This window comes from Corvus cornix, chromosome 23 (assembly GCF_000738735.6).
Source record: "Corvus cornix cornix isolate S_Up_H32 chromosome 23, ASM73873v5, whole genome shotgun sequence".
NCBI classification, from domain to species: Eukaryota; Metazoa; Chordata; class Aves; order Passeriformes; family Corvidae; genus Corvus; species Corvus cornix.
Window position 1 is genome coordinate 5,138,766 of NC_046352.1, and position 25,503 is coordinate 5,164,268.

The window sequence follows — 25,503 nt, forward strand, 5'->3', positions numbered from 1 at the left end:
GGCAGGGGGTGTCTGGTGGGGTCAGGCTGGATGTGGGGTGACCTGGGGCTGCGGGAACCAGGGGCACCCGTAGAGGTCAAGCTGGATGTGAGGTGTTTTAGGGTGCTTAAGGGTTTGGGGGGGGTGGGGGTGTCAGTCTAGATGTGGGGGACCCACAGTGACTGAGGTGTGGAGCAGGGGGTTTATGGAAAAATGGGGGATGTTCGGGGGCTGGGGGAGACCAGGAGAGCACCTGCAGCGCTGTCAGGAAGCCTATGGGGAAGAGGTGCTCTGGAGTGGGGGGATCCCCAGTAGGGTCAGGCTGGGTGTGGGGGAATGGCATGCACTAGGGCTGTCCTAGGGACTCTGAGTAGGGCTGAGGGGGAGGATGTGGGGTGGGAGGGCTGGGGTGCTCTGACGGGCCCACAGTGGGTTCATGCTCAGGAGGTGGATGGGGCCCTGCCTCACGGGGAGTGCCAACCCTGGGACTCGGATGTTTCCCCCCGTACTGTTGTTGCCACTGGTGCAGTGGAGGGGAAAAGGCAGGTGCAGCCTCGGGGAGTGGGGTCCTCCCTGCACCCCACAGTCACGGCAGCAGCACTGGTGTCCCTTCCTGGGAGGTGGCAGCTCCCGCTTTGGCATTTGGGTCCAGCTCTGGTTCTCGGAGCATTCGGTGTTGCTGGGGCTGTGCCCGAGGTGCAGCAGCTCAGCCTGTGGCTTCGGGACGGCCGCGGTCTCTCCCCGAGACCCCGTCTGCGCCCGCCGGGACGGTTCCCAAAGCCGGCAGCAGTGGCCGAGCTGCGGGGGGACGGGGGCTGCTCCTGCCGTCGACCCTGCCCCGGCGCCGGTCGTGGCCGCGCTGAAACCTCCCATCGATTTCCCCACGCCCGCGGGGGGGTCTGTGTCTTCACGTCCCCTCCTCGACGGGGACACTTTGCGCTGATGTTGCAACCAGAGGCGTGTGCGGCGTGCCTGGCGGTTACTGCAATCTCTTCCTCTCCTCAATTTCGCCCTCCTGCAGTCGTGGTGGGACGAGAGGCTGGTGAGCCTGCTCGTTAGTCCGTGCCGTGGGCTGTGCCGGTGGTGGCTGCCTTCCCCGCTCCCTGGCGGGGTCCGAGCGGCTGGCGGGGTGGCAGGAGACAGCGGGGGACAGTGACTATCTTTAGGGCTGTGTTGCAATGGAGGGGTGTGCCTTGGCTCGGCGCTACGGGCAGCCGCCTCCTCGCCGGAGGATTGACTTACGCCGAGGCTCCCGCATGGGGAAAGGCAACAACTGCTCTGCGGTTTGTGTTAGCAGGAGAGGCTGCGGTGGGGCTGTGAGGCTGAGCCAGGGGTCGGACAATGTCAGGGGCTGATAATCGGTCACACGTGCCCTGCCATGAGGTCAAGCTGTGTGAGGTGCGCAGGGCCGAGGTTTGGGGTGCAGCGTTGGCCCCTGGCACTGTCACTGTCGCACATGCCCTGCCACTGCCTGGCAGCGGGAACAGCTGAGCCGCAGCAAACAGCCAGCATGGGAAAGGCTGGTGGTGCAGGGAATCTCTGCTGCCTCCTGGGAGAGAAGTCGCTCTGGGGCACGGGAGCAAGTTGGGTTCTTGCAAGGTGCATCCCAGAACGTTCCCATCCATGTGCTCCCTTCCGAAGGCTTAGCGAAGGTACAGATGCAGTTGTAGAAGAGAGCCAGAGTCAGGTCTCTTTTGCGTCCTCTTTCTGCCAGAGTAACCCTGTTAGTTCGTGGAAGTAACTTGCACTGGAGTTGGGGTGACATGGGACCAAGGTTCCATGTTTGGCTTAATCCTTCCTCTGAGCCATTGCCCTGCTCGTGCCCACTGTGCCTGTGGTGGTGTAGCTGCACCATGCCTGTCTCTGAGGAGGAGGCAGCTAAAACTTGTGGAGCCATTTGCATCCCACCAGGAGTACAGTTCCTCTCCCAGTTCCGTGGCCTGTGTAGATGTGGGTCTCCTCCAGCTCAATGTGCTGGCAGCCCTTCAGTTTCTCTCACAAAGTGGGGCACACGCTGCTTCTGCCTGTGGCGATGGTGACGGCGAGTCAGCAGCAGCAAAAAGTTGATCTGTGCATCAGACTGCTTCCCATGGTGGTGCTCAACATGTTCTGTGGATGTGGGGCTCCCCTGTCCCTTCCCTTCGCTTTTCCTGGCGCTTAGGAGAAACTTCAGGCCTTTCCAAGAGGGCTTGAAACCTGCTGAGGAGAGAAACTGCCTTCTCATCTGCAGCGGTACTGCTGGGATGAGGCTCCCTCTTCCTGACGCGCAGCCTGGCAGCTGGTGGAATTGCCTACAGCCGCATCGCTCTGCACCGCGCGTCCCCCCAGGCTGGCACGGTCCTTTAGGAGCCAGTGGTGGGGAGAGGATCTCTCGGTGGGAGGGCAAAACATCAGCTGTTCTCCGAGCAGGGCACTCTGAAGTTATGTCACTGATTTAATATACAGCAAGGTTTTTCTGAGCTCCCTCCCCAGCTATTGCCCGGAGGGCAAGGCAGGCTGCAGGTGGTCCCTGTCCCTGAGGGCAGGAATTGTCCTGTCTCTGCTCAGCAGTGTTTCACCTTTGTGTTCACAGCTGCAGGAAGAGGCTCGAGGCTGTGATGGCTGGAAGTGTAGGGTCATAATTGGCTCTTTGCCACGCTGGATGCTGCGGTTGGAGGTGTGATTTGGGAAGGGGGTGGACTTACCCACCATTAGCCCGGAGGTGAGCTGCCCAGGAAGGAGGGGGATGTCTCGGTTGTCCTTTTTATGAGTTTTGTTTCATGCAGTGATTTGTGGGAGCTCTGACTTGGGATTCATCGGGAGGGGCTGTAGTTGGTTGTCCCTATTTAGCCTGGGACCAGCACTCAGGGGATGAGCAGTCTCACGCAGCGGTTATCCCAATGAGGCCATGATGGTTTGGGTCTCTCATGCCGGGACATTGGGACTTTGTCATGCCATCCCCTTCTGAGCTGGTGGGGACAGCCAGGGTGGGCTGGCTGGGGCTCTGGGGTCTGGCCGAAGCAGCCACCCCGACTGCCCACCTCTCCCCGCTAGAGGCTGCTGATGACCAGAGCATTTTCCGTCCCTGCTCTGAGAAAGCAGCGGGGTCTGGAATTTGCAGGGCTGAACATCCCGGCTTGAGCTTTTCTTGCTGATTCACCCTGTAGACAGCAGTGTGCTTTCCTTGGCAGTGGCCGGGTTCAGAGGGCACATCTGCTCCCCTGCCAGGCCCACAATAGATCTCCCCACTTCATTAAGTCTTAATTAGGTAAATGCACCGGGACCATGTGCGAGGCCATTGCCAGGGGACATGGATCATGCGGGGAGCCGGGTACCATGGATGCCGGCTACCACCCTGCCTGCCTCAGGGGTTTTTCCAGCTGGGTGCTGAATGTGGAATGAGTCCAGGCTCTCCTATTGTTTTCCCAGAGGATGTGAGCACAGGGACAAGCGCTTCAGCCCTCCGGCGTGGCCCAACTGGCAGAAAAGCCAAGGATTAGTTAAACCATGGAAGGGATCCTACACCGCTGGGCACAGCCGTGGTAAAGGGGCTGGAAAACCAGGACCCTGGGAAGATGATTAATCACATAACAATGAGGTGTAAAATGAAAGGCAGTGGCTGCTGCAGTGGAAGTGCCTGGGAAGGAGTTTGTGGTGTTGCACAAGCCCCGCTGCCTTTGCTGGGTACAGGCAGTGCCGGGTGGGCAGTGTGGTGCCAGCTGGCTCTGGCTCCAGGCACGGCTTCCCCGACAATGGCAGAGCAGTGCTTTACATAATCTGGGTCTTGCCAAACAAGCTTGAAGGTCTGGAAAATCCTCCTGCTATTGTTCATGCTCAAAGTTTGCTGAATTTCCTGGTTTGAGCTGCGGGGCTGGATTTTGTTTTGGGACTGCAGTGGGGGAAAATGCACTTTGCACAGAGGGAAGAAAAGGGTGTTTGTGGCGTTTAATCCACTCTCTGTAGATGAAACTATTTTTGTGGTTCACAAGAGGTTCTGAGCAGCTGCTCGCAGCTTTGTAGGACTGCAGGACTCTCCGTCTATCCAATTAGTATGGTTTGTGTCTAGTCCCCTCCTGATGCCCCCCGAGAAAATCCTGGACTACCAGATGAGGATGGGGCGCCATGGGCAAGGCTCACACAACCACCATCTGGGCTCCAGGCTTGGAGTCTGTGTCGGGACACAAATGCGGTGTCGGAACAGCTTTGTGCTGTCTGAACCCCCTCAAGTCAGACCCTGAGGCTCCGGGAAGGCTCCAAAGCTGCCGCTTGTTGGCAGATTTTAGGAGAAGAGGCTTGATGGGAACTTGAGGTGTCTTCTTGTGCTGTGTCTCCTGGCTGGTGGTGACTTCCTGGTGATTTGGGGCAGCTGGGAACCCCTTTGGGAGGATGCTGAGACTGTGGGAGCTCATCCTGGCCTGAGTAAGGCCACGGGCTCGACCTTGACGTGTTTACTGGTCCCTGAGAAGTGTTTTGGGGCATGGGGCCTGCCCTTGCTCCTCCATTTGCTCACCCCAAAGACCTTTGCCAACACAAATAAAGCCCCTGTGTGCTATTCAGTTAAATGAACAAATCCTGTTAAAATGTTCTTTGCTCCTGTTTGTGGATAGATGACTGAGAAACCTGACTTTTCCTGCCATTCCTGGGAAAGGAAGGTTTCATAACAAGAAATGAGGTGAAGTTCTTGCTGGTCCACTTAATGCGAGGCAAGTTTTCGAGCCCTGGAAAGCAGCAGAGGAGGAGGAACCCCAGCCTGATGGCATGAATACATCCTCTTGTTAGAGACAGCTTTGAGAGCCTTTCATGTAGGTAATTACATCTGGCCACAGTTGACCAGAGCTGGATTTAAGGAGGGGATGTGAGGCTTGGCATGTGCTGGGAGCCTTTGGAGTTGACTGCAGTGGCATTACAACAATCTGGTAGGTGTTGCTAACAAGGCAGTGCAGGGCAGCTATGGGGAAGCTCTGAGCTGCCTTAGGGCCTGGAGAACTTGGTGTTGGCACTGACCTCAGCTTTGTGGGGGGGAGTGGGGTGGACTGATGCCTCGAAGCATCACCAGGGTGTTAAGGCAGCTGTGTATCATGCTGTATGTGACTTCTGTGACCTGATCCCTCTGATTGCCACGGTGGTTTAGGTGCTCGCTGGATAGTACCAGCCATCCAAGGGCTTGTATTTCTACACCCACTCTCCAAAACCCCGTGGACATGGGGTAAGCTGTTTGTGGGCACTTCAGAACGTGAGGGGAGCTCTTTGTCTGTGCTGAGGGTATGTATTGGACAGGACAGCACAAGTTGCCTCCCTGCCCCTGAGTGAACTTAAATGCTGAGTGTGGGAGTGAGGGAGGGCAGATGTTAGCCCGGCACAGAGCCACGTTGAGCTGTAACGTGACTTCGTGCGTCTGTGTTGATGTTGTGCTGGAGGTGCCGTGTCTGACGTGGAGGTGAACCTCTCCCGTATGGCCGGGATTGGCCTCAGCCAATCCGGGGCTGCTCAGAGGCTCACAGGCTGGCAGATGGGGTCAGCACTGCTTGAGGATTTCCTCGGGTGCAGAGTGGAGGCTTTTAATAGCAAACGCAGACATTTGCATCATGGCATGGCCTGAAACTTGGCCCTAAGGATCCACTGGCAGCTGGGCACTGGCTGAACAAGATGTCCGTGGCCACTGAAATTTTTTCTGAGGTTTTGAGTAAAAATGAAATAAGACTTAAACCTATTGCTGGTGGGTTTGGGGTGCAGCTCCTCCCTGGGAGGTAGCCTGGAGAAACCCTGCCTTTCTTGGGAAGGTTATGTGGCCCCATCCCAGTGTGCTGTGCTGACAGATCCCGTGCCTCAGCTGGGTGCCAAGACTTCAGCCTTCTAGGAAAGGCAGCAGGAGCCGGTGAGGGTTTTCTTCTGCCATCCCATGGGCGCCTGGTGCTGTGCGAGCAGCGTCCGATGGCTCACATTGTGGTTGCAGCTTGCTCCATCTGAGCTGCCTTTGAGTGGAAACACACAAGATATCCAAGTGCAGAATTGATCTGTGCTGCTGACCTGGCTTATTTCTGGTGCTGCTGCTTTTTCTTCTGCTGTAGCAGGAGGTGAATTTGGTTTCGGCAGCTGCCTGACTCCGGCAGTTTGCATCCTGCCTTCCCTACAAATTGTCTTCATCCTGCTCAGCTTCCTGGCCCCTGTCCTGGTCAATATGAGGCTGTTATCAGAGCTCAGCAAGCCATGATGATCACATCCAAGTGCTGGACCTCAAACCACCTGGCAGTGCTGGGCTGGATGAAGAAGCTCATTTGCATGGGGTGGTTAATTCTCTGTATACTTTAATCTCTATGACCATCTGTGTTCTTTCCCAGGCTGGGGAGATGGGAGCTCTTGGGATTTTCCCAGGAGGTGAACATGGAGAGGATTGCTTATTCTGTGTATCCTGAAAACTGCCCCAGGTCAGAGCAGGACAGCCTCATTAGCTCTGGGAACAGTTGTTCCTGCATCTTTGGGCAAGGAGGCATCGACATGTCAGCTCTATCCTGGAGGCTCTATCTGGGGGCAAAGGCTAAAAATGGAAACCTCTGCAAATGCTGTCCAGCATCTGGTCCCAAACATGGAGGGTCTGTGACCAGCTTGGTGGGCACCATAGAGGGCTGAGGTCCCAGGGAAGGCTGTGTTGGTCTGAGGAGAGATAGCACACTAAAGCATCTCCTGGCATCCCAAAAACCCTGCCCCAGGATGTGGCAGCCTCTGGGGTGTGACTGCCCCACCAGCAGCCACTGCTCTCTCTGTCCTGGTGAACTGCTTGATTTGAGCCTCAGAAGCTGCTTCGTAGACTGGGGTGCTCACGCACAGCACCAAAAGCAGGGGACCATTGCCTGCACTAGCATCTCCAGACCTGTGCGGACTGCTACTGGCAGAGAAGCTTTTTCTGCAAGCAACACCTGAATTCTTCCCCATTTTGGGTTCTCACATTTGGAGCCTGAGGCTCTGCAGACCATTCAGAGCCCCAGTCAGGATCCCACTCACCACGGGCAGAGGACATTGGCTGCAGGTGCTTTTGAGGAATGCCTGTCCTGTGGGGCAGCATGGTCCTGCTGAGGCTGCTGCTGGCATTCAAATCCAGAGGGAACGATTCCTGCCCTGTAATTAAGCTCTTCTGCTCCTGTTCACCATGCTAATGAGCTGTCTCATGGATGTGCTCCTCACAGCCGTTCTGGATCCTCTGTGTGGCTCCGAAGCTGGAGGTGACTTTCCAAGAGAGCCACCTGCAAAGGGCAAGATCTCCATCCCTGTCACATTGGGTTGAGGCATGTGGGCTGGGAACCTTTGACTGTGAAGGCTTTTCCCTGACTGCACCCTGCGTGCTGTGAATTCTTCTGCCAAGGTACACCCTAGCTCCTTGGTGAGGGGAGCCTTTCCTGCTGTTCATGCTGGCAGGGCTGGACAAGATGGGAATGTTTTCCCAGCCTTCAGCTGCAGAACTGAGGCTGCCTCTAGAAAGGAGAGCTGCTCTTGACCTGTATCCAGGCTGGATAATAACACTTAAAAAACAAATGGTGCTCCAGCTCCTCTCCTGGTTCGGCAGTTTGGGTTTTCAGTCTCGATGGAGATGACGGCGCTGGGACTGTTGGCATAATGGTACATCCCAAAGGGTGGGTATGGGCTTGTGCCCATCTCTCCACCTGGTCTAGTGGAAGGTGTCCCTGCCCATGGCAGTGGGTTGAAATGGGATGAGCTTTAGGGTCCCTTCCAACACAAACCATTCCATGATTCTGTGATTCTCTGGCATGGCAGAGTGACTGTTGAGTGGCATCATGCCAGACTTGTGCCACGAGGGCTCGACTGTGTGCTTGTGTGAGGCCGGTCCCTGTACCCTCAGTGGGGCTGTTGTATGGGTTGAGGATCTGGCTGAATTTCGGCCCACCGGAGCACACAGCCAGCCTTGCTGTGGCTGGGAGCACCGTTGCTCTCTTGAATCTCTTCATTTAGTTAATGATCCTTTTGTTGAGAGGATTAGGGTTTAGAGGCCTCTGGCAGAGTGTTAATTAAATTAAGGCTCCTGGTGTTTTGTGGAGTTTTTGAAGCCCACTAGAGGGCTCAGTTGGAGCCTTGTGGAGTCGGGACTGGCGGCGCCGGGCTGTGTCCAGGCCTCTAGAAGTTTGCATGAGAAGTTACATAAGTCCGGAGGAGCTGGACGGGCGCAGAAGTGCACGGGGCCAGCCCGTCCAGCCTCCGCGGAGCTCACTGCTCCTCCAGCCCGGTTGTGCCCGGAGCTCGGCATTGCCTGGCCCGTGCCCTGGGGCTGGCCCCGGAGGCTGTACTCACGGGAGGCTGTACTCAGTGGACGCTGGCAGGCATGGGGTGCCTGCGTCACTGCTCGCTGTATTATCAGCGTTAGGTAATGCCGGGTTGATGTTTTTGACTTTTTTTTCCTTCCCCACTTGGTGTTTACATTTCTAAGAAGTGGCTGACCGTGAACATCCGGTTCCACCTTCACTTCTGGGAAGAGTCAGATACTGAAGTTTTCTCTGCTGCCTTGCTCATGTGGGTACAAGTGTGAGCACTTGGCTTTATGGCTCGAGGGGTTTTCTTGGTGGGTGCATGGGTTTTTCGTGTTTTGCTGGAACTGCTTATTAACCAGTGTCTGTTCTCCTTTCTCTTCTATCCATTCCCCCATGATGGATTTTGGTGCCTCGCCTGTGTGGTTGGCCCGGCTGTCTCATCTCTGGGTAAGTACCTGCTTTGTTAGATCAGTGGGAGGAAATGGTTGAAATGAGTTGCTTCAACTTAATGATCTGACCTATTTAAATAATAAACTGACCTGTTTATTCTGTCTTAAACTCTGAAGCATTGGTTGTTGTCAAACAGCATGATTTATTGTCTGTGTGTGTGTGAAGATTTTGGATATTGAAAAGCACTTAGCTGGCCTGGAAATTGCTGTATTTTATAACATGTGGAAGCCCCCAGCAGTAGTTTTTCCTACCAGCCTGGGCTGTGGAGCACTGACCTGGGGATAAAAACACACTAAGTGCCAGCAAGTGAGCAAATGGAAGGGAAAATGTTTTTGAGAATGGAAAGCAATGCTTCCTGTTCCTCCCAGGATGTCTCCTGACATCTGTTAGTGGCAAGTCAGTGCTGTGGTTGTGAAAGGGGCTCTCTGATGGCACTGGACCACCTTGCCCTTTGCAAGCCATGGATGTCTGGGGCTTTGCAGGGCAGGGAGAGGAGCCTGAGGCTCTTCTGGCAGGAGAGGAGGGGAAGTGCATGTCAAGCTTGGAGAAGAGCATCAGGCACTAATGTTTTCAGTTTGTGTTCATGGAGAGCCTGCTTTGCATGGGGGAAAAATTGCCCTGGTGGGGTGTATTCTTACGGTTTCCCTGCAGAGGTTTGGTGCCTCCCCTGAACTTGACCGTGAGGTGGTGTTTGTATATTCAAGCCTCTGAGGACAAGGTGTGTGTGGAGGGAAGGAAGGGATCTGCTTGGTGAAGCTGTTTCTCTGGATGCAGTGGTGCCTTTGCATTGAGGTTGTGATCTCTGGAAAATTCAGTAATTTTAAATTTACTTTTTTTCTTTTTTAAAATTCAAACTGTCCTCCCACTAAGCTTTCCCCTCTACTGTCCATCACTCCTCTTCCTCAATAACATCCTCTCCTCTTCCAGTAAGAGCACATTTAGAGCAGTTCTGCTCTGTGCCTGAGCATTCCATTTGCTGCCAGTTATTGATGAAAGACTTGAAGGGAAAGCAGAGGAAGGTGCTGGGAACAGATTGCTTTATTCTTAAACTCGACATCATTATACAATGCCTCATGGCGGGGCAGGAGAGATGAATCAAATCCAAGCACAAACCTGTTGTTCTTACTCAGAAGTGAGCACTATATTTGGAAGATGAGCAGCTGCCTCCTGATCTGAATGAGTTTTGCTACCAAATCTCTACAAGCAGGATCGTTAATTAACTAGAAAACCTGCCTTGGTCAGAGGTGCTGAGCTCCAACTCCACCAAACACCCGGCAGTCATTTGAATGCAGAATGAAACTCCCTCCACGTGAAAGGTACAGCTGGAAGCTGCTGTGAGCTTGGATGTGGAGCAAGATACAAGTGCTCACTCGTGTGATGGTTGGAATGGATTAGTGAGAGGCAAAGCTGTACCAGCACAGCAGCTGCAGCTGTGCCAGGGTAGCCTGGAGCAGGTCTTTGGCCAGAGAGTCTTCCTGCTCAGTGCTTGAGCAGACCCTCAGGACAGTCACCCATCTGACTATCTCTGTGTGACAAGTCTCTGGTCAAGGGCAACTTTCTCCCTTGGGAAATGCTGATAACGTGGACAATCCCTGGTTTCCTCTCCCCAGAGCAGACTCTGTGTTATTTTACCTGTTTTCTTGGATGTATCGCACAGAGGGGAGAGAACTGCGCTTTGGTGGTCCTGCTTGTTACAGGCTTTGGAGGTTTTGATCCTGATATGAGATGAAATTTGCTGCTTGCTGAATACTTGGTGTCAATCTTTGTCAGCAAACAAGAAAGCCAAGTGGTACCTTGTTAGGGATGGCAAAGATAAAGGGGGTGTGGTACAGTTTCACTGGCTCAGGGACAGCCCTGACCCTCACCCAGCAGAGAAAACAGCAGGCTCAGATTACCTCTCCATCTTTAAGCCTGGCTTATCTTATAGGTAAACATAAAATGCATAGGAGTTTTAGTAAGATAATCTCCTCTCTTGACCTGGTAAGTGTTGGGCATCAGTCCTGAAAGTAACACACCAGCAGCTTCCATGGAGGGAAGCCGAGAGTAGCTGCAGGGCAGAAACCATGAAGGAAAATGCTGAAAATGCAAGAGGAGTCTCTGGTGGGGGTTTTGCTCTTGACCTTCGAGCTGAGATTCACATATGTTGCCATTATTTAAAGCCTGTCAAGAAATCCAAGGTGAGGTCATGGCTGAAAAATTGTTCAGAGCTGTGTCTGTGGTGGTAGGTGCAGGGTGTCTGTTCACAGGCTGCCTTTGGGCTCTGTCTTTCCGTATGGTGGCACTGGTGCTGCTGGAAGCCATGTGCTGTCATCTTTATCTATACATATTGTTTCTTTCTATCCCAGATTTCATGGGTGACCTGGAGAAGGGCACTGCTTTGCGGAGCCCTTGGACAGCTTGTTGTGTTGTGAATTTGGGTCTCCCCTTAGTTTTTGTTTACACATAGCCCAAAGAGGAAGAACAAATGAGGTTTCTAGCACCTTTTGGTGAGATGTTCTTCTTTAACCTCTTCTGTTGGTTGACAGTGGCTGAACATAAGCCCAGGTGGGCAGGAAGGCAAGTAATACATGGCCTATACCAGCACCAGTGTGGCCAGCAGGACCAGGGCAGTCTCCCTGTAGTGGGCACTGGTGAGGCCAAACCTTGAATCCTGGGGTCAGTTTTGGGCCCCTCACAACAAGAAGGACATCGAGGGGCTGGAGTGTATCCAGGGAAGGGAACGGAGCTGGGGAAGGGTCGGGAGCACCAGGAGTGGCTTAGGGAGCTGGGAAAGGGGCTCAGCCTGAAGAAAAGGAGTCTTGGGGAGGACCTTCTGTCTCTCCACAATTCCCTGACAGGAGGGGCAGCCAGGGGAGGATCGGTCAGGGAACAAGGGACAGGAGAAGAGGAAATGGCCTCAATCTGTGCCAGGGGAGGTTTAAGTTGGGTATTAGGGAAACACTTCTTGCAGGCTGCCCAGGACAGTGATGGAGTCCCTGTCCTTGGAGGGGTTTAAAATCCTTGTAGATGTGGCACTTAGGGGCATGGGTTAGTGGTGGGCTTGACATTGTCGAGTTAATGGTTGGACTCTTTGATCTTGGAGGGCTTTTCCGACCTAAATGACTCCATGATTCTATGGAAATGTGGCAGCAGGGTATCTCTTTCACTTGTCCCACCCCCTCAGAGGGGACCATCAGACTCCGATGTGGTGTCAAGTTCTAGGGCCGGCTTAGCTCAGTGTTTTCACTTTGTTGCTTTGTAAAGCAGTGAAGCAGTTCTCATTGTGGCTTTCAGAATAGCAGTGCTGCCCTCTGAATTACCATCTAATTAAATGAAAGCAAAAACTCCAAAGCAAGTGAGCTTTCTGTTGCATAAGAAAAGCTGTTTTAGTTGACCTAAAAACCGACATTGAAAACCAGCCTAAACAGAGATGCTTTCCCTCCCAGCTCCGTGGGCCGTGCAGAGCAGTTGCTACTGTTCTTGGAGAGCCATTCATGCCGTGGCAGCTGTGAGCCCACTTCAAAACAGTTACTCCTTTGAGACTTGCTTCCCTTTTGCTTGATGGTTGGAGAAACCCTGCTGTGGAGACAAATAATTAGAAATAAAAGATGGCAGCTTAATGATTATTAGCTTTTCTGACGAAGCCTGCAGTGAGTGCAGGGTGAGACTGGCGTCTCCAAGCTGCTGCTGCATCTCCTGCTCCAAAGATTTACTGTGTGCACTGTTACTGTGCAGCCTCAGTGGACCTGCAGAACGCCCTGAAAAGACAGAGCTGTTATTTATTTTAGTTACAAAGCTTTTCAGACTCTTGGCAATTAACTGTGACAATGGCAGTATGCTTCCTGCCCTCGCCTCCCTGTCTCTCCATCCATGCCCACAACTTTCCTTGACAACTTCTTATCCCCCTCGCCCTCCTCCATTACTTGGATTCTGTCTATAAATATGAACCACTTTGGGTTTTCTTAATAAAATAAGCATGGAAGGTTACTACCTTAAAAAAACCCCAAAATGCCTTATTTTGAGCTCCAGAAAAACTGACAGCAGTGGGATGCTATCCTCTGGGATTCTGTCTTATTGATATTAATCTTTTTGAAGCTGGTATCCATGACTGCCCGTTTCAGAGGTTAATACACTGCATTTCAAGCAAGCTGAGATCTTTTTAATTTGCGATATGGAAATGTGCACCAATTAATCATTGTGCACCTGCAGAAATGCCTCTGGGCAGACTTTGGCTGTGCTCTATCAGGTTCTGGGAACATCCATAGGCAGGACTCAGAGTGATGAGTCTGATCCAGTTTAGTAGCTCAAGACAAACCCTGCGAGGTCCAAGGATGTGTCAGGCAGGGGAGGCAGCGCTGGACAAGGTGGTGCAGAGCTTCGGCTCTTATTTGTGGAAAAAATAATGGTTAGAAGTTGTATTTGTTATCCATTGGTAAAATTTTAATTAAATAAATGTTGGGTTTTGCCAGGTGTCCCTCACTGAGGCACAGGTCTAGCCCTTGATCACCAGTTGCTGTCTGTTGACTAGTGCTGGGTTCGTGGCTTGCGTGAATTTGCTGCTTGGCCTTTGGATTACATGGGATGTGTTAGTGCAGACCCGAATGCTCTCTACCAAGTATCTGCCTCAAACTTACAGCCAGGTACACACTAGTCCTAAATAAACCCCGATCTTGAAACTGTCCTTCCCCAAACCAAAGAGCTCTGGGCATTTTGAAGCCAAGGGATGCTCTTTGCCCAGCAAGAGTGTAACAGTATGGAGTCAAATCTCCTTCACTGAATTGGTGCCTTTCTGGGGAGAAGCTGCAGTTCAAAACACACCTACCTGGTGTTATTAAAAGAAGCCAGAGTCTCTCTTGGTTGCAGTTTGACTCCTCATCCATGTAAGGAGTAAATCACCCCCTGACATCTTTTGTTAGTGGTGCAGCTTGGCTGCCTCCCTGCCGAAGCTCTGGTCTCTTGGTGGCACTCACTGTTATTTTTGGGTGCATTTCAAGAAAGACTGCATAGCTGAGCTTGTCCCCCGCTGAAGGGACAGCTGCTTCCCTGGCCAGGCTGGCTGGTCCTGCTTGGTTTAGGAGGCTGACGCAAGGGCTTGAACTTCTTCCTGCTGCCCAAACATAGGGGTTTCCAGCAGCATTCCTTAAAGAGGGGTAGGGAGTCAAGTGCTGTCTGTGAACACACTCCTCTGGTTTTAGTCATGTCATCTTTTACTGAGACTGCCAGAGAGTGAAATCCTGGTAAATGCTTGGAAGGAAGGTGAGGTCTCGAGGTGGTGGAGATGGGTGTGCTGTGGGACAGTCTGAGGCTCCTGTGATGGTTTTTTCCATGGTTCAGTCAGTTTCTTGGGTTGTTTCTGGAGCTCAGGCTCATGCCACACTGACTGCCTTTTCCTGAGCCTGCACTGCCTGTATTCACAGCATCACCTATAATCTATTCTCCAGGCTTTATTAAACTCTTTCTAGATCCTTTCACTGCAGCCACTCGTATGTTCAATACTTCCTACTCGTACTTGAGAGGAAAAGTATTTCTCTGCCAATATAGAAACATTCACTGTATGAACACTCGATCCTGCAGGCTGCAGCTGACCTTCTCTAATCTTTAATGGTGCATCTTGGCAGAAATGTGCTTTACGCACTGACTCTAAGCCCTAAGTCTAAACAAAGCTGACTCTCCAGGAGCTGTTCTTCCCTGCACTGGCACACAGCCTGGAGAGAACTGAAGCTTCTCTTCTGTTTTATTCCTCTTTCTTCTTGGAGCTTGTCTGCTGTGCTGCGAGACACTGACTCAAATGAACATCAGCTTCATACAAATCAATGAAAGCCATGACAGGAGCTTTTTCTATCAATTAACCAGATTGCAGGTGGGATGGGAATTCCTGGGTGTACAGACTTAGTTCCCAGCCACCCCCTCTGCTTTCCCCATCTGCCCAAAAGGGATCCATATGAGCCAGCCCAGTACCAAAAAGATCTAATGGCTCAAAAATGGGATTCTTCTGCCCATGGGAAAGAATATGCGGTTTTAGTTTAGCAACAGCAGCCTTTAAAGGCTACAAATTACGGTCAACAAAAGAAAACTCTCCAGAACGAAACCACACAGAAAAGGATGGGAGAAGCAGTTTGGATTTAGCAAAATTGGAGGTGAACTGCCCTGATGCCAAGTGTGATTCCAATACCTAAATCACTCAGTCTCTTCAGCTATGGAGGGTGCTCCTTGGCCCTTTAATAACTATCTCAGCGATGAATGTTGATTTTGGAGAGTGTTATGATGGGCTGGACTACATTTAATCTTTGGTTAAATACATGATACAGAGCCAGGTGAGTGTAGATATTCCAGGTTGCCTTCACTGTGCACATGAGTTGTAGCAAAGCAGTGCAAAGTGTTCTAGACCTTAGTGAAAATTCCTTGAGTTTGCAGTTCAGCCTGTCAGAGGCTTTTTCAGCAGTTAATTCTGTGCTGGAGAGAGGGGTGGGCCAGGAAGAAATGCAGCATTAGCTGAAGGTTCCTTTCCTTCTAGGTGAATCATTTACCTGCAATATCTTAATTCTAGATCACCATTTTACAGGAACACAAAGCTTGAGAAGTTGAAGAGAGGTTTCCTTTCGTCCTCATTCCTGTCTTCTGCTCACGGCCAAATCAGCACTGCTGATGGTGACAGCAAAGCTGGAAGAGGAGCCAAGGGCAGAGGGCCAGGAACTGGCAAAACTGAGCCACCTGCTCTCCTCCCACCTTGTTTGCTCTTGTGAAATGGCTGCCGCAGCAGCACTTGTTTGCAAAGTGTGTGAACGAGGCACAGAAACGGAGTGTGCCTGTTGTGTGTTCACAAATGTGTGCGTAATGTGGCTCATTTAGAGCAGGATAGATAAAGGATTCATCTGACCAGCTTAATTTCTTTGTTTTCCTAGAACTTGATGTAATCCCGAGTAGTTCTCTTCACCTTAAATCCTGCTTGGTTTGGGGGAGGGAGCACAGCACCAGTGTGATGCACAATTGCTTTGTTTAGATTGGGAATTCCTCACTGGTGGAGCTCCTCCTCGGGGCAAAGAGGAGAGCTCTGTGCCTTTTATTGTTGTGCCAGTAATGCTCTGGGCAGTGTTCCCTGGCACTGATGTAAACTGGGAGCCCTGTTTTACAACAAATCATACCAGGAGTGTGTCCTGTGGGGCCTATAGAGTGCTGGATCACCTTAAAAAGGTCTGTTCTATGAAGAACTTGCTTGAGCTGGATTTAATCTGCTGTCTGGATGCTCCTAGGATGCTGCAGTGTGTCCTGCTGAGCTCCTTGCAAGTGCCTGCACATCACCCAGGCAGAGGGCAAGGTTTGGCATTGTTCTCCATGACCCAGTTGGTTTGCACTGACCGAATCCATCAGGATCTGAGTGCTCCCAGTGGCCTTTTAGCTTGCAAGGAACAACCTCTGCCTTAGCCACCCCAAACGCATGCCTAAAATGAATATAATTCCTGTCCTTATTCCTATATCCAGCAGGCAAATACCAAGAAATCCTGACTTATTAAAATAATTCTATGTCTCTAGATGACTCCCATAAAGTGACTTAAACCAGCTGTAACTGGGAGAGTTCTTTAAATAGTTGCAATCGGGGCTTGGCACAGGGCAAACTGTTCTTACAGTGAAGAATTTAAGAAATTTCCATTACTTCCTATGGGATTTCAGAGGTCAGTTTGGGGCTGTGTAGGAAGGAAAAAGAAGCTAAGCCAGTGACTTCGAGCAGAAGTGTGGTGGTGATGGGGGTGTATTTCCATGTGCACAAGAGTGGTGGTTTTGGGTTTCTTTTTTCCTTTTTTCCCCATATTTTCTGCTCCCTGTAAAAAACTGCTTTGGTGTAGGCTCAGATCCCCTTGCCCCAGAAGAACATTTTTCAGCCTCTCGTGGCACAGACCAAGTGCCTCTTTTCATATTTGATAACTCAACTTTTTAGTTTCTCTTCCTTTAGCTTTGGAGCCAATCAAACTCTCAACCATTTGTTTAGGGTCTGAAGAGGTGACAGCATCCTTTGCCCTCGTGCACAGCGCGTTGGCAGCTTGCACTAGTGTTCCCTGTGGATAAATGCTTCACCTGGGAATACAAAGTGCAGGAGCTGCTGCTCTCTGTTCTCAGCTGCTGGCAGATGGAGTTGGGGATCATCTGGTGATCTGAGCGCGGTGGATGATGCGCTGTGTGGTGTTAAATCACTGCTTTGATGCAAAGTTTTTGTTGCCCTAGTCTCTCCTCCATGTAATCTGCTGTGTGTGGTGTACAATGAAGCAGTGCGGGTTTGTTTGCTTGTTTTTCTTAGTTGCAAGAAGCTGTTGCCAACCAAAAATTGTGGTTTCTTTGCTCCATGGTTTTCTCCTCAAAGCCCTTTGGACTCGTATTTCTCTTCTGGCAGTGTTTTAAGCCCACCCATGGGTGAGCAGTAGCAAACGTAGCAGTTGTGGTGGGTCAGTACTGAACATCTCATGCTCCTCCATGCACTGCCTGGGCTATTAAAATGTGTTAAGTTATTGCACTGGGGACTGAAGTCAGAGCTTCAGGGCATGTTTCAAGGGAACTACCTGTCCCTATTGTAGGAGCAGCGACTTAGAGCCGCCAGACCTTTCCCAGCCTGTGTTTTTTTTAATGAAATGTGCTCATCTGAGTCCAAGGAAACCACCACGTAGTCCAGATTTAAGGCAAAAATATCCGCCTTACCTCTCATTAAGGAGCTTTTTGCAAGTGGTCTCAACACTGAGACAAAGAGGAGCTGCCCCGTTCTTCTTGGCAGAGCTGAGTGTCATGGATGCATAAAGGAGAAAAGGTAAATAGGTGTGAGAAGCATGTTAATTTTTCTAAAAATCTGGGTATTTTTAGCTCCCATATAGCACAAATGCCCTCAGTGTGTGAGTGGCCCTTGCTAGGTAGGTACCAGTGCAGGCTCAACATGGTGACGGAGCCGTCCAAGCCAGGGTGTGCATCAGCCTTGGGTATTATCTGCTGATGAAGAGGCAGGGCGGTTGCTCTTAATCCAAGCAGAATAATGTGTCCGAGACCTTAATTCTCTTTGGGAGACAAACGGAGATACCTTGGTGCCAGGCGTATTTTGGGATTGTGCAAATATTTAAGGGCGATTTGGTTCCTGAGATGAGCAGGCTGGCAGCAGCCTTGCTGGAGCCTTTGGAAGTGCTCAAGAGGCACTCGGCAGAATGTTTTGCTCTGATGTACGTAGCACGGAGAGCTGGACAGCTCTGCTTGACAAAAATAACTTGATTCTAATTTGGCTGTAAGCGAGGAAAACCCGGTCCATGCCGTAGGTGCGGGATTCCAGAGCAGGGGCAGGGCGAGCTCCTCGGGGGTTTCTTGTTGACCAGCGGTCGCTACCTCAATTGTCGTTTTTTTTTGGCTTGCCACAGACTGAGGCAGTACCTGTCCGATTACGAATAGCCTTATGCTTAAAAAATGAAGAATATAATAACAGCATAAAGAAAACCCCAACGCTCCCCTCCCCCCCGCCCCCCGTTTCTTCATACACTCCTCCTTGCTTCTCCACCCCGGGTCTCCCTTCAGAGCTGGGCCACGACTTTCTCTGGGAGGCAGCGAACGGTATTTAAAATCTAGGTCACGGAGGGAGGGGGAGCGGCGCTGCCGCCCGCGGTACCGGCGGGCAGGCCCCCTCCTGCCCCGTTCCTACCGGACCCGTGCGGCGCCAAATTATCGCTCCCCCGACACCATCACCTTAGCGAGGAGGGGTGTGTTGGTGGCAGGAACAGGCGGTAGCCCCGTTATTTCAGGCTCTCGCTGCCGCGGTGTTTTTGTAGCGGGCTCAGGGCGGCCGCTCTGAGCGGTCCCTCCGGGCCGCCCGCGGGAGCGGAACGTGAGGGAACGGGATTGGGGGAGCCAGGAGGGGGCGCGCGCTCCCCCGCCCGCGCCGCCAGCCGCGGTTTCCCCGTAGCCAATAGCGAGGCGGCGCTGGCGTCCCGCCCCTCGCCCTCGGCCAATGAGAACTTACTACAGTGTTATGGGGGGAGGAGGCGGGGCCGGGGGGGGGCAGAGCCGCGGGCGGGCGGCAGCGGGCGCGGAGCGGCGGGCGCGGAGCGGGGAGGAACGGAGACAGAGCGACTGGCTGGGCACGGCACGGCCCGCCACGGCCCCGGGGTGCCGCTCCGCAGCGGGGGCTCTGCGGGGCTCGGTGTGAGGGCGGCGGGCGCTGCGCGCGGGGGCGGCCGGGTAAGTGCGCGCGGGAGCGTGTGCGCGGCGCGGGGGAGCGCGCACGGCCTTTGCGCGGCGGGTCCGTGTCCCGGTGTCCCGGTGTCCCTGTGTCCCGGTGTCCCTGTGTCCCTGTCCCCCTGTCCGCAAACGGCGGGCCGGTGCGTGCCCGCGGTCTCCGTGCGGGTGGGCACGTGTATGTGCGCGTGTGTGGTTGTGCACCGCGTGTGAGTGCGTGTGCTCATCTGTGCAAGGTGCGTCTGCACAGCGAGTGTGTGCAGTCAGTGTGCCTGTGGGTGTAAAGGGTGTGTGTGCGTGGGGTGTTGGAGTGTGCACGCGTGGTCTGCACAAGCACCCCGTGTGTGTCGTTTGTATCGGGGGTGTGGTGTGACTGCTGTGAGCTCTGTGCGTGTGAGCACTCCGTGTATACGCAGTGCGTGTGCAATCTGTGCGTGTGTGTGCACCATGTGTCTGTGCACACCAGGTGAGTGTGCGTGGTGTTTCTGTGTGCACCATGTATATGTGTGTACACGCTCTGTGTGTGTGCAGCATGTCTGTGTTTGCCCCTTGTGTGTGCACAGTGTATCTGTGTGTGAAGCGTGTGTTTGTGTGACTGAATCCAGTGTGTCTGTGTATGCACAGTGTATGTGCGCGTGGCTCATGTGCGAGGGCTCCGTGGGGCTGTGTGTGACATGGAGTTCTGGAAGTCAAAAGGCTGAGGCTCAGCCCGAGACAGATTCTGCAGGAAGCAAGAAATGGGGATAGCAGGATAGGGACACACAGCTCAGGGGAGCTGGCACCCAGTGTTCGCCTTTGCTGGGGCGGGGTTGCCCGGGCTGCTGTGGCCGAGCTGGGATCCCCAGCTCTGCCCGGAGTCCATTGTGCAGGAGGAAGAGGAGGAAGGAGATATGGCGGGGAAGGGCTGTCGGGGAAGTGCTTCGGGCTTCACAGACCGATGCCTGCTCACCCACCCATGGGACAAATGTGGATGCTGTGGTCTGGCATCAGTCAGGCAACGGCTCTTTCCTGTCTGTGCATCCTGCTTTCTCCTGAGTTCTAGCTCAAGAAAACACCTTACCCCACTGGGAAGCGATGCTTTTCAGCTATCTGGATTTTTCACCAAGGCGTATTTTTATTTCCTATCTCCAGCAAGGCACCGTTTGTAATGAAAATTACTCCAGAGGGTCTGGAATGAGTTAAAATCCACCTCGACCACCTCTGAGTGCTGCAGCTGCAAGTGTCCCAAGTCCTTGCTTCCGTGTTTTCTGGGGAAAAGGAACTTGTTCACCCTTTGTGCACTGGTTTGGGGAAGCTGGTTTTGGACAGGGTCTGGCAAGTCTCCCCTCTATGGCTGTGTAAATGGTTATTTAAGAATTGCATGTTTGGTGGTGAAGAGGAAATTTCTTAGAGATTGTCCAAATTCTGGGGTAGGTGCTATGCTGGTTCAGTTATAATTCTGTGTGTTAATTTAATTAAGATACCGGAGAAGCAAGGCAAAATTTGTCCCTTCCAACCCAAACTATTCCATGAAAATCTTATTTCTGAACAGTACCACAACCTCCATTTTTGCCTTACCTTGCTCTTTCCATTTAGGATTTGAAGGCTTTTCAAAAATGCTGGATTTTGCTTGCCTTAGTTTGCTAGATCTGGAGGGATGGTCTTTGAATTAGTGATTCTTATTCACAGTTGAGATATGTAAAAATAATCCCTGTAAGGTCTCGTGGGGCAGAGAATATGCTGGGTCTGTATGAGGGATGCGGAGGGGCTCTGCCCTGGCTGCTGCTGCTGTGGAGTGCAATTCCTTTCACAATTAGCTAACTCGTGTGTCACTGCCCCAGGAGCTGCTCCCTTCACTTCAAAGGTTGCTTTGTGGAGATCCAAAGTAGGTTGTTTTTCTGTTTTAATGGCTGGGCCAGCCATATTTTTAATGAATTGAAAGTTTTCCTGCAGCATTTTGTGGTTGTTAAGGGTTGTGTGTCACGTGTCAGTGATGCTGATACCCTTGATATTTGTATTTTACATCATCTTGCATCTTCAGTTGCACTTCTGGGGCAGTTTTGAGCATTGGATGTGATTTAAAAGGCAGTGCGGTCCTTTGCATATCTCTGCTGCCATGGTCTTAATAAAGAAGGTGAGGATTTTCTAGGATTCCCATGGTCAAACGTAATCTGCTGTGGAAGGTAAATATCAGGATAAACATAGTGTTCCTTACCTTGAAAACTCAGAGCCATATGAAACAGAGAGAAGGATGATTTTTTTTTTCCTAATATAAACACATTCATTATTTCCTGTAACAATTTAGATGATGAGAACAGGAATTACCTGTGTTTTCACCTGATCTCAAAATTGCAAGTTAAAACAAATAATCTTATCAGAAGCAAAGCATTTCATGGGAAAGCAGCAATCCTGAGGAGTGAGGACTCCTCTCGGCCTGTTTCCAAACATTCTATGTTCCTAAAGCCTAAAAATGCTTTGGGCGATATTACTCCAAACCTACAGCTCCTGGCTCCGGTATCTCCCCGTCAAGTGCCCGTGTGCTCTGCATGAGCATCCACAGTGTTTGTCCTGACAGCATTTGATTTTCGGAAAGTGGTAAAACACGTCTCTCCTACCGCCTCGCTTACTGGTTGTTGAGCAGGTATTTGAATGGATGGGACATAGGCTGGTGGGGATGCGGCTTATCTAGTGAGCAGCCTACCTCTACAAATTCATTCATTAGAGATCAGAGTGTTACTGTGCTGGGGTACCTTGCAGGGATGTTGGGCTGCTCCATGTGCTTTGATACATTGATAGGTAGATGATGCTGTGAATGTGGCACGTGCTGGAATAAAGTTGTGTGTACAGAAGGGTTGCTGATGGAAGGCAGTGGCTCTGTACTAGGTTTTCACAGAAGTTATTTGGCATCTCAAAGGAATCTTAGATTTTGGGGTCAGTGGGTGAACCTCTGGCTCTTCATCCTTGGGGCGGTTCAGTGGAAGTGTTGGCTGAGTGTCCACAGCATCTGACTAGGAGTTTGGGGAGAAACACCTTTCCTTATGTTCCCAAATGAGGGGTATGTGCTGAGAGCCTTTTCATTTGGGGGAACCGTGACAGTACGTGTGTCACTGCAGGGTGGGTTTTTCTTCAGCCCCTTACTGCCATATTTCACATATTTCTTGGAAAAAACCCTAGAAATCGGTGATGCTCAGAGATCTTGTGTCCATGATGGGTGGGAGAGCTCTGGGCTCTCCCCAGGTATCCTGGCCAGGGATCCCTGCTCCTAGTGGGAGCTTCCCACCCCTCTGTGGATGGAGGCATGCGTGGGGCTGCAGTGGGGAGCTAGAGCTGGGCTGTACTGGTGTGCCACATTGGGTCAGTGTCTGGACTTGCTGGAGCTGCTTTTACATTCCTGGGAATAAGCTGTGATGAATCTAAGGGCTTTAATAGGAGAGTGTGAGGTTCCCTGCAGCAGCCCTATGGATGCAAATAATTTCCTATCATAAACCTTATTTTGTACTTTTAAACTCCACTGCAGATCTATTGGCTTCCCTCTAACTTCTGTGCAACTTTCCTTGAGTGTTAAGGAATCGCAGATACTCAGGTTGTTCAGGCTTGGAGCTGTGTTTGTTGCTGTCATGTGTTTCTCTGGGGAAGTTGAATATAAAGCTTTGCATCAGGAGTAGAAATTGCAGTCTGGGCCTGGGGATCTTTTGCAGTGATTATTCTGCTTTCTTGGTGCTTTTCTTTTGCTGTAATCTTGTGTAGATTAAGCAGGCAGTGAAACGTAAAGATTTCCCTTTATGTGTCTTATCTACTACTGTTTTGATCAGTATTGTGGTTTCTTAAGTTGCAAAGAACTCTAGGATGTGGCATAGCAGGGATTTATCTTTGTTCATCGGATGGATTAGGTAGGAATGTTCATGGCTCGTACTTAATCCAGATTAATATTATTAGTTTCTTTACGTTCAGTTGGTTGTTTACGCTTGTTTTCTGTTGATGTGAATTTTTGCTTGTGTAATGCCACTCACATTGTGTATTAAAAGCCAGTGCTTTTAATTTGTCTGTGTAGATTGTGTAGATGGACTAAATCTTTCTTTCTCTTTTTCCTTTTTTTTTTTTTCTTTTTTTAAATGAAGCAGTTCCACAGAGAGGGAAATTGTACAGGCTTGGGGGGTATGTTCAAGCAATCGTACTCTTCCAGGGCATGCTCCTCCGGACCCTGCTGCATTTCTGAGCCGGGATTTTTAAACAAATTCCCATGCCAGTTTGCTTTAGTTGCTGTGCTCAGAGCAAACGTCGACAGCAGTGGTTTGTAATTTATAATTTATGAAGTCTCACAGCACTTGAACTCCAGTGTTTTCGGAGGGGACTGAGAATTTTGTATCTCCCTGATCTCAATGCAGAGCCTAAAAGATGTAGGAAGATGAGCAGCTCAGGGGAGTGTTTCTCCTTGCAGGCAGTGGGAGAGCTCCATGACCGCCTAGTTGTGTGGCCGTGGCCACGGTGTTGGGTGCTTCCCTCCCACACATGTATTTTTGGGGAGCAGCCCAGTCCATCTGCTGGTGAGAGTGACTGCCATGGGATGTCAGCCTGGCTTTCAGACAGGGTCACACCATGGAATAACCCTCCATGGCTACCTTAAGAAACCTGGAGCCCAGACCTATGGAGGATCCTTTGCTCTGTCAAAATCGAATCCTTCTTACAGGGATCAGCTCAGCCTGAGATGTAACCATAGCAAGACACGCTGTGGCTGGAGCCTGGGGATGGGAGTACACTTTGAATGCAGTGGAAGAAAAATAGGACTAGTTAGCTATTTCTATGAAAACCACAATTCCTTTGAACCCCCCAGTCACTGGTTGTAGGCTGATTATTCTGCTCCTTCCCCGCCCCATGGAATGTGTGTGTGTGACAGAGATAATTAAAAGCTTTTAGTTAAATAAATAACTAAGCTGCTCATGTGGCTTTATAGTAGAATTGCAGAGCCAAACCCTTGGACGTGGAAGATGGCGTGTGCTGCTGCTGGTCCCACAGCATCTCCCTGCCTTCCCATGCTGGTGTGGCCTTGGAGCGTGATTCCATATGGATTTTTCACCCCTGAGGCCTGTGTATCACTGAATATGAGAGTGAGCAGGGTTTAAGTGGGGACAGTCCCATCCCATTGTGTCCAGGGCTCCAGGCTGTATTTATTCCCTGCTATTCAAACTCTGCTCCGAAGACAGGATTAATCCCCACCCAGATTCATCTGCGATGCCTGTGTGCAAATGAATCAAAAGCATGAGCTGGTCTTTGCAATTCACTCATGAGATGGTCTGGATGCTCCAAGATGGCTTGAAGGGTGGTTTGGTTTTATCCCTTTGACACAGAGCTTGATGGAACGTTTTATGTTCCAGCCCCGGTTTCTGCCTCCGTGAGCTGCCTGCAGTGCCTCGAGCCAGGCACTTGGAAAATGAGAAACATGCAGCTGGTAACCATTCCTGGGGAGTTTTAGGAGTCATTTGTCATTGGGCAGGGGCTGGTTCCTGGAAGGATAAAAATCTTTCAGGTCCAGCTTCAGCTGCCCTAGCCAGCAAATATTTTTCCTCCTGCAGCCCTGCCTTGCATGCTGCCTTCCAGTTCCTGAACCGATGGCTAAGAGCACCCTATAACCAATGTCATAGAATCTCCTGAGTTGGAAGGGACCCACAAGTTGGATCATCAAGTGCAACTCATGGCCCTGCACAGGATACCCCAAGAATCCCACCCTGTGCATCTTTGAGAGCATTAGCCAAACACTCCTGGAGCTCTGGCAGCCTTGGGGCTCTGACCATTCCCTGGGGATTCTGCTCAGTGCCTGCCCACCCTCTGGGGGAAGAAACTTCTGGTGTCTCACCGAAATGTATATCCCTGATTTACCCTCTTAACACGACAGCCAGAGGAGAGCAGGATGTCCTGGGCCTTTATGGGAAAAAGCAAATTTTAGTAGGTGCAGAGGCAGCTCAGGGTGACATTTTTCAGAGTGACAAAAAACTCTCTTAAATCCCCAAACAAAAACTGCTGGTCTGTCCTTTAAATACTGGATTCCGTGTGCACATAGTGTTTTAGTCCTGTTTGCAAAGACAGACATCCTGGCAGTGTCACCTTGACATGCACGTCACACACAAGCCAATGGGACCCTCCGGGGATGCAGCCTCTTGGAGAAGAGCAGTGGTGAGCTGTCATCCTCCTGAGACAAGGGAGTCCTCCTGTCCTTCATGTACATGAAAACTCAGCAGCTCATTTGGTCTGAAAAGTCTTGAAACCCAGCGTTAGGCCAAAGTTTTCTGACCTAAATACCTGTTTTACAACTGTTGGTTGGAAGTGATTGACAGGCAAGGTGAAAAATTGTGTTTAAATTGTGGGGGTGGTTGTTGGTGTGAAGTCAAAAAAAATCACCTAAGCAGCATCCCTCTTTCTCCTGCATGAGTGTGTGTGTGTAAGTGTGTAGAGGCAATAAAAAGGCCATTTATCATGTAAACATATCCTGACACAGGGAAAAGACTGAGGATGAGTTTCTACAGCTTGTCGGAGGAAGGGGTCACATTCCATGCAAGGGAACAGCATGTTTAGGACCCTTAGTAGCATGTATTAAAATTTGAGCAGGGAGAAATGAGGTGGGATGAGTACCAGGCACTTCCTTGGTGCCCCTCCATCCCTCCTCCTAGGAAATACCAGCACTGCTCCCATGTCC

At 51.2% G+C, this 25,503-nt stretch overlaps 1 protein-coding gene across 44 annotated transcripts in view; it reads left to right on the forward strand.

The window, feature by feature from the left end:
• Positions 1-25,503, forward strand: part of EPB41 (erythrocyte membrane protein band 4.1) — a 94,648-nt gene that overhangs the window by 399 nt on the left and 68,746 nt on the right. For 5 of the 44 annotated variants that reach the window (XM_019293778.3, XM_019293775.3, XM_039564666.1 and 2 more), the window contains exon 1: positions 8,077-8,329. The exons of 1 other annotated variant lie outside the window; for it this stretch is intronic. In XM_019293778.3, the coding sequence (XP_019149323.1) occupies positions 8,095-8,329 (235 nt within the window). In that variant the 5' untranslated portion in view covers positions 8,077-8,094. Of the gene's footprint in view, positions 1-8,062; positions 8,330-8,522; positions 8,661-18,723; positions 18,840-25,503 lie in introns of those variants that run through there. 38 more of the 44 variants (XM_039564667.1, XM_019293783.3, XM_019293785.3 and 35 more) reach the window with 25 other exon arrangements.